The sequence below is a fragment of the Lottia gigantea genome, assembly GCF_000327385.1.
Source record: "Lottia gigantea unplaced genomic scaffold LOTGIsca_162, whole genome shotgun sequence".
Lineage (NCBI taxonomy): Eukaryota > Metazoa > Mollusca > Gastropoda > Lottiidae > Lottia > Lottia gigantea.
Genome location: NW_008708003.1, coordinates 118,249 through 133,355, shown reverse-complemented (window position 1 = coordinate 133,355; position 15,107 = coordinate 118,249). Strand labels below are relative to the sequence as shown.

Genomic DNA, 15,107 nt, shown 5'->3' with positions numbered 1-15,107 from the left:
TAAGCTCCAGAGATACCACTAAATATAAAAAGTAAATAAGAGACTCTAAAAGCTCACAACCAAATAAGGTAAAGGGACTACTTACAGAGGCAGTAGAATCTGATGCGATAGTCTTTACACTTCTGGTGTTGCGTATTAATACAGGTTAATCCTTCAATTCTATCACAGATGACATCCTGCCCTGTAGTTTTGTAATCCATATCGTTATTGGCTAGTTTACAGTCAATGGATATTGGTGTCATACATGTCTTTGGGTAACCAGGAAGATTTGAAATAGTTTCCCGATCTCTATCAGATCCTGATGGATGATTGTTATTAATCCAAACACTCCATCCAGTGCTGCAATGTGGTTCTGTCACATTGAAAGTTACCTCAGGAATACTTGGGGTTTTTCCAGTCATTTTTGGCGGTATGTCTGTCTTATCTGTTGGTCCAGTTCCAGGAGTTTTCTGGTCACCTCCAGATGGTGAGACATAAGGTGTTTTACCACTAACACCTGATGGTGTAACGTAAGGTGTTTTGCCAGTTTGACCAGATGGGATGATATATGGTGTTTTGCCAGTTTGCCCAGATGGGATGATATATGGTGTTTTGCCAGTTTGCCCAGATGGGATGATATAAGGTGTTTTGCCAGTTTGCCCAGATGGGGTGACATAAGGAGATTTACCAGTTTGTAGAGAGGGTGTATGATCTAGACAGCCATCAATACAATACAATCTAACTTCATAATCATGACAGATTTCTCCTGCTTTCTGCATCACGTCCTCACAAATCAAACCACGATTCAAATCGCAAGTGACTGCCATTTGACCAGCTCTTTCATATGATAAACCATGTGGGAACTTCCAGTAGGGCTTGACACGACATTCGATTCGAACTGGATTCTTGCAGAATGAGTAGTATAACCGTAGACGACTGATGGTCTCATAATCTCCAATAGCTCCGTTTACACGAGGATACGAATTCATCCAATCTGTCCACATACAGGATGGAAGAAAAGGATAGGGCGTTCCAAGATTTGGAATTAGAGGACTGCCCGTGAGTGGTTTCAGGGTTGATCCTATAACATCAGTTATTGTGGGTGGCGAAGTCACATAAGCTGTAGCTGAAATAAATATTAACTTGTATAATCAGATGAAACAATAAAAATCAAAACAAAACAGATATCTGTTTGAAGAGTTCATCTCATGCTGCAACCATATGTTTCTGTAATATTAATCAACAATAGTATTCCAATAATTGGATTTCTAAGTTATAAGACTCACTTAAAAATATATTGTAGTAAGAAAAAGATAAGGTGGGGAATAGAAGGAGAGTCAGCCAGGATTGGTGAATGACTTTACTTGACTATACAAGGAAAAAATTTGTAAAAAAATACAAAAAATACTCACTTTTACCACAATCACAATGGAAACGAACTTCATAATCATCACATTGTTTGTCTCGTTGTTTATCTGAGAAACATTGTAGACCTGTCGCGATGTCACACTCTACTCCTTTATCTTGTGTATTTATATACAGATGCTTGGATGTGGAACTTCTACACTGGATGCTGTCTGGCTGCGAACAGAAACTGTAGAAATAACGTAGCCCATCAATTAATTCAAAATCTCCCTTATTATTGGACAATGGAGAGTCGATGTTCATCCATGTAGTCCAACCAGGGTAACAGGAAAATTCCATGGTTGTTCGCTCTGTTGTATGTGTAGAATTGGGTCTTTGATCTGTTGGTGTAGAAGTGGGTCCTTGTTTTCCTGGTGTAGAAGTGAGTCCTTGTTTTCCTGGTGTAGAAGTGGGTCCTTGTTTTCCTGGTGTTGTACTGATATCATTATCACCTGAAATGTCAATTAGCCTTAAGTTGTAAAATATGCATTAAATCAAGAATGGGTATAAAATGGTGGTCATTGCAGAATGGTGACAAAGAGATAAAATAAGATAAAAAATAAAAAATTGTCAAATTCACAGCTGGACATATTTGAGTTCGATCAGAGATGACTGGCATTTTCAATCGTGCGCTTTGGTGTACATGCCTATTCAAGTGGACAAAATGCACACAATTTTTAAAACACTGTAAACTTTTGAAGGAGGGTATAGTTCTAACTTACAATTGCAATAAAATCTTATTTCAAAATCTAAGCAGATTTCACCAGGTTTTTGATCCTTGTTGTAGCATTTTAGCCCCTCCTTCATATCACATGTGAGTTTTTGGCCAGACCTGTCATACAATGTGTCGCGACCAATGACACGACACGATACAGATTCAATCTGGGAATCTTTACAGAAACGATGAACTGTTCTCAAAGCAACAATTGTGTCAATGTCTCCGATGTTGGAAAATGATGGCGTCCCTACACTCATGTACGGAGTAAACCCAGTAGAGAGACATTGAGGTTCAAGGGTTACACCAACTGTAGTTGAAACATCTAGACCACCAGTTACTGTGGTTTGTGGTGATGGAGTTGAGCCAGTGTAGTTAGAAGAGAAGGTTAAGGTTGAGTGACCGTGAGGCAACGTTGTTGAGGATGTTACCATCTCTGGAGTGGTACAAAAGTCTATTCTTTTTATAGAACCTTTTTCACATGTACTGAAAATTAAATGAATTTGAGTTGTACATCCTGATTTTTTTCTTTGGATGAAATTCATATTAGGTATCTTTACCACTTATGGGTTTAATGAAATAAAACTGGTTCAAATGCTACTTTTCTGCTCCAGAGGGACTTATTCAAATGGAGTTTTATATCCTACTGTTTTCCCCTGATCGTTAGAGCAAATAAACTATTCAATGAGGGAAATTTCCCTAAGCCAGTGGTATCATCATGCTCTTTTTTGATTCAAGCTTTCTGTGGAAAATTATGGTAAACAAAATGTAACATTCAGTTTTAATTCAATTGAAAACAACTAGATAGCTTGCCAGGCAAGGTATTATACGCCCACTGGCAGCTTTGATTTTGAACATAAATATTTAGCAGTACAGTAACAATGACCAGTATGAAATATTCAACCTTCAGTCATACACTTCTTTTGAACTCTTTAGGGCGATACTGAATAATATTGAGTATGAGTTATTGCCCTTGTTCTTGAAAACGTGTTCAATTTTTAGCTCGTGAAAACTCTAGAAGGCAAATATTCAATCTTCAGCACGGGACTGAATAATAAAACCCAGTATTGTCAAAATCCAGCAAGAATCATGCCTTCTAGTGTTTTAGAGCTAAATTTGAAAGCGTTTTCAAGAACAAGGGCAATAACTCATACTAAATATTTTTCAATTCTTTAGATTTTCAATAGGGTTCATCCTTGGGTGATTACAAATACTCATGCCAAGTTTCGTTAAAATCCATCAAGAATTGTCGCTTCTAGAATGTTTACGAGCTAAAAATTGAACTCGTTTTTAAGAACAAGAGCAATAACTTATACTAAACATTTTTCGATTCTTCTGATTTTCAATAGGGTTCATCCTTCATACCAAGTTTTGTCAAAATCTGTCAAGAATTGTGTCTTGTAGAGTGTTTACGAGCAATTGCGGTCGGATCGACGGACATGGGTGACGGCAATATACGCCTCCCATTTCATGTAGTGATTCCAAAAAGAAAAACAGGCAGCAATAACCAATCACAAAAGACTTTTTGATGGGATCACCAATACCACTAGTAGTATAGTGATTCATTTGATGTATACTAAACTTGGTGTAATAAATAATAAAACTTGGTGGAAGGCAGTTAAGATTAGTAAAATCAGTAAAATATGTTAATCTTAACTGCCTTCCACCATTTGTAGTTTTTTTCTTCCCCTGTCAAAAGTCAAAAGTCAAAACTTTTTTGACGAAACATTGGGTACTAAAGGATGGTATTTGATGTCAATTTTTTTTATTTATTACCCCATTTCATGTGGGCGTATAAAAATAAATTTCAGGTATCGAACCCTTTAATGGTTGGTTAGCAAAATTGGAAGTATTGAATGTAGATCTTGTTATGATTATGGGGAAATCAAAGTTGTTTCATCATCACAATGTACATAAAACTGAAAGGGTCACATTATAAGGCAGCATCTTTTTACCACATAATATTTTCTTAAATGTACTCACCAGACTTCACAATCTGTTCTGCAGACAGAATGATCTTTAATTCTCTCCCCTTCTCTATAGCTCTGCTCATTGACAACACACGAGGTTCTATTACAGAAGATTTTTGGTACACACTGGATTGGCTCTATTAGACCTGAAAATTTCATTTAGATGTAGAGGAGTATGATTACCTAGTCAGAAACATGACTTTGGCATTTCCCTGCTCTTTTTACAATTTCCAACTAAGAAGGGATTTTTAGCATGAAATATTCACCCAGATGACACAGATGACTGAGATCAAGATCAGGATTTCCTTGATGTTCACAGATACCTCTTGGGGACTTCTTTGGTTACTACCAGATTCTAAAGATATTAAAAAATATTCTTACCATTATATACTTGGCCTGAAGCACATGGTTTCAAATCACAGCCTTCAAAACAAACATCCTTCTTACAATTCTCTGTCAGTTTATCATAATCAGGGTAATTATCGCAGGTTATTTTTGGACATGTTGAAATACATGGATTATATACCTCACAGTCAACACATTCCAGTACTGAAAAACATACAAATAGAGTTTTACATCCTTTGGTCCTGTGACCTGATATTTATGGGACAAAAATGCCTACCTACCTAATGTGCTATTGAAATGAAATTTGTCCTTTAGTTAATGTGCTAATGAAATGAAATATGTCAGTTCGCTAATGTGCTAATGAAATGAAATATGTCCTTAAGCTAATGTGCTAATGAAATGAAACATGTCATTTAGCTAATGAAATATGTCCTATACCTAATGTGCTAATGAAAAGAAATATGTCTGTTAGCTAATGTGCTAATGAAAAGAAATATGTCTGTTAGCTAATGTGCTAATGAAAAGAAATATGTCTGTTAGCTAATGTGCTAATGAAATGAAATATGTCTGTTAGCTAATGTGCTAATGAAATGAAATATGTACTATACCTAATGTGCTAATAAAAAGAAAGAAGAGTTTTTTTAAGAAAGGGTTTTTTTGAGTTACAAAACTATAATTACAAACTTTAAACTTACGACAGAAACCAGAACTTCTCCAATCTATTGGTGTTCCTTTCACAGCACATTCATGTGCGTATGCTGCAACCGTTGTGCATATTCCTTCACATTCCCCTTTAATATCACAGGCACATGCATCCAGCATACATTTATCATGGAATGTGTGATAATCCACCAAAGAATGACAGGGTTCAAACACTTTATTAGAAAGAATATCACATTTTTGCTTTGCCCATGCTTTTTGTCCAGCATTCTTCAAACATGTGTCAATATATTCAATTGGAGGTTGACAGTAATCATGAACTTTCCATTCGTTGCCAAAATCGGTGACCTTGATTAAAGGAGGCCCACCTTGACGACCTTTGAAGTCATCTCGTGTATTTCCGTTGAAATTTCCACATAATCCTTCCACCTGAAACAAAAGTTGTTGAAATGTCCCTGCATGTAATTCATTTTATATCATCCATAAATGAAACCATTTCTGCACCTTATTAGCCAAAGAGTTTCATGTCCTCATGAAAAACATTTACATCCAGTGTACTCCATCTGATTTATTAATCTAATTAAGCAATTGCCATACAATGTGCAATGAGAGGCAATTTTTTATTATACAACAGAGTCGACTTTTCTATGCATTTCCAACTGTCATGTGCCTGGCATAAATGCTAATCAAAATGTGTCGGTACAAAACAATAAGCCTACTAATTTTTATGTTGACAAAGCTTACTGTCTACCTACCTTTCCCTTGTGTTCAGCAGTTAATTGAACATATATTTGTGTACCTCTGTCCCACTGTAGAGTTACTCCCCCTGGTATGGTAACATAAACAAAATTACCAACACTCTTCACCTCAAACGGTGACCTTGAATCGACCTCAATGGGACGACCTCTGATTAGACTGAGGTGGTAAAAATTGGACGTTCCTGGAGTTCCCACATTAAACTGAATGGCCTTGGTACAGACTTCTCTGTTTGAACCACAAGGGACATTTTCAGTGATGATCTCAAAAGGATATCGATTTTCATCCAATGATTTGGCGAGAACATAATCACAGTTTCCAAGAAGGTCATAATGTTTGCCATCGAAAGTCGTGTAGTGGGAATCACCAAAACTGGAGCAGATGGCTGGACATTCTGTTTCATTACACATCCAATTTCTGTTGTGACATTTGCTGTAACAAAGCATACAACAATTTTTTCATTAATGAAAGTTGGTGAGCAAGCTCATTACTCAGACATTTATCTAATGCTACAATTCTGATAAATTTTTATGTCCTCCATCCTAATTTATTATAGGCTTGTAAATCCATGTCAAATATTGTGATCTGAGATTAATTACATAAGAGTTACTTCCCTTCCGTTATTGTGGTGAGACATACTTTAACAGCTTAACTGCTCTATTTCATGTCATATAGCCACAAGAATATTGAACACAGTGGCGGAGACCCTCACAGCCCCAAAGGCTAGTTTTTTGGGCAAGGCATTAAAAAAAATTTTTTTTTGAACAGCCTGATTTTTTTTTTTTTTCGGGAATTTAAAAATGAAATCATATCTGTGCCCGAATATCCTATACTATAACTGTATATTTTCAAAATTGATAGCCCGATTGTATTCTATAATAATATTTCATAATTTATATTATTTAGGGATCGAAATCACTGCCCGAATGTCATTCATATGATTATATTTTACATATTTCAAAAATTGAAATCGCAGCCCGAAATTACACTACCAAAAAAAGGCAATTCGGGCACAGATTTCAATTTTTTTTCAATAAATATTGTATGACATACAATATTTGTTAAAAAAAAAATGAAATCTGTGCCCGAATTGTCTTAAATTAAGATAGGCTGAAGACAAGCTCTCAAATTTATCTTTGATAAATATAGGAAGGAATTTTGCCAAAGATGATTTCGACAAAGTCATTCAGACATTTTCAATGATGAAAAACAAGGAGAAAAGCTATGTATGACTAAAGTTGATAACTATGATAATTGAAATTAAAAAAAAAAAAAATCGAAATAATAAAATCCATACAAACATAACATATCCATTAGCCGAAAATCTCACCCAACATTGAGTGAAAACATCCCGTAAATTAAACTGAATACTTGTGGATCTCCTAAGGGAGGTAGTATCATGTGTTCTAGAATGAGTGAAGATACTCTGCCAATAACTATAGTGTTTCTCTCGAAGAGTTTGCAAAACTAAGTTAGAAATTCGGGCAACCGCTCCGCCACTGATTGAACAAGATAGACAGCCAATACAAAATGACTTACCACTCATTACAGTCCATTCTAATTGCCTCCCCTTCATGATACGGTTTACCTCCATGATAGCACGGACATTGAGCACTGTGTACACACATATCTCCATCAACCACATATTCTGGAGCGCACACACACCCAGGTGAACACAATTCTTGTGTGCAGGTAGGAGGATCATGCATGTTAGCACAAGTGACTGGACAGTATGTGACACAATCTGTGTAGATCATATTGGCAGGACATAAGGTCAGGATTGGTTGGGAAGTGCCAATTGATATGTTCATGGTGTGTTCTATTGCTTGTTTACACACCCATCTGGCATCTTTACATTCACTGCAGAAAAAAAATCTTTAATTAAGGTGAAAAAAATAAAGCAGAAAGGTTGTTCATTTTTCAAATGAAAATTAAAAGAAAGATTGCAAATTGTGCATAAATGTGTGCATTTTAGCATAGATTTTCAGCATCTATTAATAATATTTTTGGTAGTTGCATAAAGCAATACAAGGTAATATTCTCTGGCTGGCTTGGGCAAATATACATAAGCAGAATAACATAAAATACGGCATCAAAGATCATGCACAGCGTAGGAAGAAGGACTGAAATCAAGTTCCATAGGTTCAATTTCCCTTTTACCAAAATAGCTGTCATTACCAACACAAATTTCAAAAACATCTTACCAAAAATCTTTTCCTTTCAGAGTAGTGAAACCAGCTGGGTATTCACGTCCATCAAAAGTACATGGACACTGACTGACCAATACACACTGTCCTGTAGCATCTAATGTGTGACCATGTGGACAAGTACATCCTTCTACACATGTTGGCTTACAGTTCAAGTTCTCTGCAATATTGCTGCATGTTCTGGTACATGGGTTTCCACATACAGTGTAGTTCTGACCAGCTGGACATTTGATAGCTGAAAATCACAAGTTAACTTTAATGAAATAGAGTTTTACATCCAACATCTCTTCCAACATTGCCTTCCTTTCCCCCATAAATTAACTGAATCTTTTGGAGTTTGCTGAACAGGTATGAGCAATCGACTACAGTTTGTATCAAAGCAATCATTTCACCTTCTAGGTTGGCTTACTGTTATCTTTCATTTTCTTAAATTTGAGATAAAATGATTTATCCCTTCCACAAAATGAAAATTAAAGATAGCTTGCCAGACAAGGTAATATACGCCCACTGGCAGCTTTGATTTTGAATAAAAATATTTAGCAGTACAGTAACAATGACCAGTATGAAATATTCAACCTTCAGTCTTACACTTCTTTTGAACTCTTTAGTGCGAAACTGAATAATATTGAGTATGAGTTACTGCCCTTGTTCTTCAAAACATGTTCAATTTTTGGCTCGTGAAAACTGTAGAAGGCAAATATTCAATCTTCAGTGCGAGACTGAATAATAAAACAAAGTTTAATCAAAATCCGGCAAGAATCATGCCTTTTAGTGTTTTAGAGCTAAATTTCAAGCGTTTTCAAGCACAAAGGCAATAACTCATACTAAATATTTTTCAATTTTTCTGATTTTCAATAGGGTTTATCCTTGGGTGATAAACACTCATGCAAAGTTTTCGTCAAAATCCGTCAAGAATTGTCCCTTCTAGAGTGTTTACAAGCTAAAATTTGAACACTTTTTCAAGAACAAGGGCAATAACTCATACTAAATATTTTTCCATTCTTCTGATTTTCAATAGGGTTTATCCTTGGGTGATTATGAACACTCACATCAAATTTCTTCAAAATCCTTCAAGAATTGTGCCTTCTAGAGTGTTTACGAGCTAAAAATTGAACGCGTTTTCAAAAACAAGGGCAATAACTCATGCTAAATATTTTTCGATTTTTCTAATTTTCAATAGGGTTTATCCTTGGGTGATTACGAACACTCATACCAAGTGTTGTCAAAATCCGTCAAGAATTTGTCTTGTAGAGTGTTTACAAGCAATTGTGGATGGACGGATGGACCGACGGACATGGGTGAAGGCAATATACGCCCCCCACTTCATGTGGGCGAATAAAAAGTACTTACCACAATCCAGAATTTTTTGTCTCCAATTCAGGAAGATTCCAGAAGCTGAGCAGGTGTCGGCATATTCTCCTAGATTTGGACACAGACATTCTGCAGCAGAACTCTGACAGGCACAGACATCATACATACAGTTCTCATAGAAAGACTTATATTCAATTTTACCATGACAAGCTGGAAAAAATGGAGGTAGAATGAGGTTTTCTAATCCTACTTTTACTTCCTGACTTAATTAATGAAGGTAGTCAACACCATACAGTACGCAAATAGGGATATTATGCCATGAAAGTAATATAAATCCAACTGTTGAAGTGATCTAAAAAATGCACAGCCTATAGCATACCATCTTCACAATATAACGAAACACAAGACAATATTAAGGAATATAAAGCTAAGATTCCATATACGCATCATGCGGATTCGTCATGCGGACATATACCATGTGGAGCCTTTTGAGTCTTTTATGAGTATATTTACCATCTATTCCTCCGATTCTGATGACCCTGGCAATGCTGCTCCAGCTATTATACATGAAATCCACATCATGGTATAATTGCGATCTATTATCGTAAAGATGAGGGGATTTTTTCACTAACTCTATGATTTTTTCAGAAGTTTGTATCGAGTACATTCATTTCCCCATCTTCGTTGTCAAAATATGGCGGGAAAAAAGACAGGGAATCCCCATAAAATACGTCACATTTGGGAGATCTCCGCGCGGAAAGGCGTCTGGATGCGTCAAAAATCGGTACACCCAGTGATTTTTTTTTTGACGCATGACAGAGACCTTTTGACTGATTTTTAACGATGACGGATGACGGATTCGCATGACGCGTATATAGAATCTTAGCCTAACACACTTCTTTAATAAGGTTAGGCACATAAACAAGTGTGTTATATTCCATAATATTGTCTTGTATTTTGTTATATGTGCTCCTCGCTTCTATATGTTGTTCAAATCTTACATCTTCACAATTTCAAGATTTTAATAACTCAGTCTTAGACCTTATCATTAAATAGGATTTCATTTGATTGGACTGTGTATGCTAGCATATACAGCCAGTCAGTGCTTTAAATCCAATCAAATCACTCAATTTACAAACTGTTGTGATGCAAGAAAAGTGCCTAATGATGTAATCAAGGTGTAACTTTGAAATACCTCGACATTGTGAAGATGGTAGAATACAGCCTTGGTTAAGTGAGGAGATTTGAACAGCTTGAAGCCAATTTGCATCACTGACAAGTAGAGACGTGTTGAAATTACTCACATTTAAAAACAGCTCCTTTAAGCAAACTACATTCCTTTTCAGCAGAAGCCTTTTTAACAGGATCCTTGTCACATGGGTGGCTCATATTAGGTGAAACATTTGCACAACTTATTTCAGTTTTCCATTGGTTTCCAAAGATATTGGGATTAGTTTCAACGTTTCCTTGAGGAGTTTTCAAATCATTGGTCTGCTTTCCATCAAAATATCCACATAAACCACCCACTTTATGCATAAAGCTAGGTGGAGCAGTGATATAGGCTCGAGTACGTCCATCCCAGAATATTGTTACTCCATTTCCTAACTCAGCCTGAAATGACATAAAACATAATTTATTTTGTCATTACATCCTAAATCCTCGATTTGCTAAAAAAATTCGATTTGATTTTGTTAATGTACATACTTTACGTGGATTTTATGCTCTTGAATATTGAAGAAAAATTTAAAGCAGGCAATTTGCAAACAAGTTCAGTCTGTAACGAGGTCTTTTGAAAGGCCCTTAGTTATTATGAGCAACTTTTGAAATAGTTATGTCATAAAATGAGCTTTAGTGTAATTGCAAGAACAGCAAATGTCAAACTAAAAATTGGAATGGTGTAAATCGCTACTGTCACAATCTCTATTACACCAAACAAATTAAGAAATATCTTAACAATCCTTGACAGTCTCAAACTTAGAAAACAAGTCAATATATTCTTCAGTTAGACTTACTTAATGCCATGAATAGAAAATAGAATCTCTATATCTATAAGACGAAATATCAATTAATCTAAATAATTACTGAAACACACTTCTAAGAATGGTTCAAAATAATTTATTTCAATGAATTATTACTTAGTTTAATGAATTATTACTTAGTTTTATAGATTTATTAGATTATAGAGGGATTGTGTTGTATACAGTATAGTTTTGATAGCAGGTAAGTCAACTGATGAACCAGGGTTCATACAGCACTTTGCCTCAAAAATTCAAAGACTTTTCAAGGACTCTGGGCTTTGAAATTCAAGGACTTTTCAAGGACTCTGGGCTTTGAAATTCAAGGACTTTTCAAGGATATTGTCTGACAGAATACAGGTTTTTCAAGGCTGTGCGAACCCTGTGAACAATGACTTATTTTGACCAAGTAAAGAAATTTCAAAAGGTAGTTTACCTTTAAAATTCTTGATTAAACACTATCAAGTCTCACCTGCATGAATAATGAAGAGACCATATAGATCTTAATACCAGGTGTAGTATATGGTAATTTGGTAATGGCTTTACCGTTGACGAATAATTGATGATTATGATCCATCTTGATATTATAGCCGTTGTAATCTAATGTGATGGACTTGGTACATGTCGCCTCTCCGTGACCACACTGGATGTTGTCCACAATCACGTCAAAATTATTGTCCTTCATCAAATAATAAGAACAGGTACCCATAAAATCAAACGCGGTTCCATCAAAAGTCAAATAATGGGGATCACCAGTAGCAGCACATCTTCTGTCACAATTTTTGCTGGTGCATGCCCATTTTCCCGAGCCACAAGTACTAAAATAAATCAATTTAATAGCAGCCGGTCATTACTTTTAAAATCAGATGTCCTCAAAACACCTGCTTAATTCTCCGATAAGAGCTCAATTTCACTTTATATCTATTAGTTGTTCCTAATGCTGGTCTTTTTTTAAAAAATCTAAATTTTGACTTAAAAAAACCCAAGATTTTTTTTGATGTCGTAGTTTTTCTGTTACCAGGTCAATGTATAGAAACAATACAAAGGACATAACATATAATAAACCCAGTTCACATGTTAAAATTAAAGCAGAATGCCCCTTTAATGTTCTAAATACGCTATAAATTGTATACAGTGGGGAAAATTTTGATTGGCTTTAACGGTTTCTTATCCATTTTTAGAAGTGTGAGCAGTGCCTACTTACCATGTGTTACATTCATGAGGAATCATCTCTCCCTGCTGATAATCTTTTCCATCGTGGGTACAAGGACATTGATCAGGCACAAAACACTGCCCGTTATGGAGAACGGTACCATCAGGACAGAAACAACCATCTACGCAAGTCTGATCTGCACAGGTTGCAGAAGGTGCTGAGCATTTTTTAGGACAAGATGATCCACACTCCTGGTATACCATTCTGTTGGGACAATTAACCTCTGAAAGTTTTTAAAAATATTCAATTTTTAATGCTATACATGAGTTATCTACCTTTTTTCTAAATGAGTTGTCTCCCCTAATATATGTGAGTTATCTCTTTTAGTCTAAATGAATTATCTTCCCTACACTACATAAGTTATCACCCCTTCCTTACCACAGCGTCCAGACTTTCTCCAGTTTAGCTTGATCATGTTTCTACCACAGTCTCTAGCGTAGGCTTCCATACTGTTACAGACACAATCTTGGTTATTGTTGGCTTGACAACAGTCTGATTGACATGCCTCAATATATGATCCCGGGTCAATTTTCTGAAAAAGAATTCAAATTGAACAAATCAAAATAGAGCCCACCAAATAAGACCTTTCAGTTCTATGATTATGAATTCTGTACATGGGATGCCAAATTAACTCACTGACATGGTGGTACAGACTGCAGTTTGATAGTTGTTAAAGAAGAATGGAAAAAAATCATCATTTCTGCATTTTCAGTTTACAGCCATCTTTAGTAATAGACCCTTTTTTTTAAATCAAAACAATGCAGCTTTCCGCTTACAGACAGAGCTTTTCAAAAACTTAAAATGTTATTCGCCAATTGACACTTGCTACTTACAGCATTACATGCAGCAAAGTCACCTCCTCTCATTTGGTTACAGGAAGTAGTGGCTTGTTGTTTGATGGCTAGATGAGCTGGTGTGTCCACCTGACATCCTGATGACTGAACTGAATCCAAACACGGTGCTACAACAGTCAAAAATTATCACTAGCACAAGATCTAAAATGACTACAGAAGGGATTCAAAGAGTTTTTTTTAAATAGTCTTTTACTTTTTACATTGGACTTTCATAAAAAGGGTTTTTTAGTCTGTTTATTTTATTGGGGAACAGTTAGGCTACAGCTTACAGCTGTAAATTATATAGAGACGGAGTAGGCACCTGTTTCCCCCTTTTAGTCAAAATTATGGATATTGCACACTGTTGGACCCTTCAGATTCAGGGGGTAAGGAGGCCATAGAAACCACAGAAAGAAAATGGAAATGGTGCAAGTAGTAACTAAAGTGTACTAGACACAAATGATGAATCTTTTCTGAATGACTACAATCAGCTCCTTATTCTTAATTCTGAGCTTTTTGATCAATACCTCAAACCCATTTCCAATTCTGCAACCCAGGTTCTTGGACTTCCTCCCTTAAACATACTTTCGGTCTCGGCGTCCAACATTTAAAATGACCCCTGGTCAGTACTTAATTGTACTTTCTTGTTGCTAGGAAAATTCTACTTCCTCTAAATGAGGTTGGAGGGTAAAGGTCGGTGAATGGAGTTCATACTTTAGAAGTGTGAAATCACACATTTGCTTAATTAGCAAATAACCCGTTCTTAGGTAACAGCTCATCAAAGATAAACCCTGTTCACGTATTATGTATAAAGGCTTAACCTCAAATCAATAAGTTTCAAAACTTTTGGGCTTCCCTTTTTTCCTTAAACCTTGGGCTTCAACAACTTTGGCTTCTACAACTATGCCTTCATTGACTATTTAAACTTTGGGCTTCTACAACTCTACAACTATGACTTCATTGACTATTTAAACTTTGGGCTTTGCAACTATGACTTCAATGGTATTCAATAAGTTTATTTCAATATCTTTTTCACTTGACCTTTTGAATTCCGGTTTGACCTGGAAGGTTTCACTTCATAATTATTATCTTGACAAGGGTTGTACTTCTGAAGACTGATAACGACACCGAAAACAGTTGAAAAGGGCACCAAAAAGCAGTCAGAAAAAAACCTCAAAAGCTAGACACAAATAGTGGGGGCTTAGGGCTTTTCCGGTGGAGACTTCATCTTAACGGTCGAGAATTGTTTAGTCTTCACAAATTTAGCAGAATATCCACATCAATTTAAGCTTCAACTCATCACCAAAACACTCGTGCATTCCTGATTATTATACTTCTAGAAATATGGGAGTCAAAAAGGTACTCCCCACCCCTTCTCTACAATGTAATCCTTTTTGATTTGGAAAATGGATACGTACCATCACTTTGGACTTTGTAGAAAGAGCCGAAATCAGCTATGGACTTTCCAACCCCGTTAACCATAAAATCATTCAAGGGATTTCCATCATAAAGTCCACAAAGACCGCAAGTCTTCTTCTTCATGGCCTTCTCCACTTGGACAAACACTGACTGCTTACCGTCCCACTTTAATTGAAAACCAAGCTTGCTGCGGACGGTCAGGAAGGCGCCGATCATTTCAAAGGACACGTCGTCTTTGAAGCTGGGGACATCGATTTGATCCGTTCCCCAGGTTACCTCT

The 15,107-nt window shown here is 36.1% G+C and overlaps 1 protein-coding gene across 1 annotated transcript; it reads right to left on the bottom strand.

Moving 5' to 3' along the window:
* Positions 1-4,995: 4,995 nt before the first annotated feature.
* On the bottom strand, positions 4,996-12,778 carry LOTGIDRAFT_226093 (hypothetical protein; the record flags this gene model as incomplete). Its single annotated transcript, XM_009051260.1, has 3 exons — positions 4,996-5,502; positions 5,829-6,261; positions 12,567-12,778. The coding sequence occupies 3 exons, from the start codon at positions 12,776-12,778 to the stop codon at positions 4,996-4,998; spliced, it is 1,152 nt and encodes a 383-aa protein (XP_009049508.1).
* Between the last annotated feature and the right edge of the window lie 2,329 nt (positions 12,779-15,107).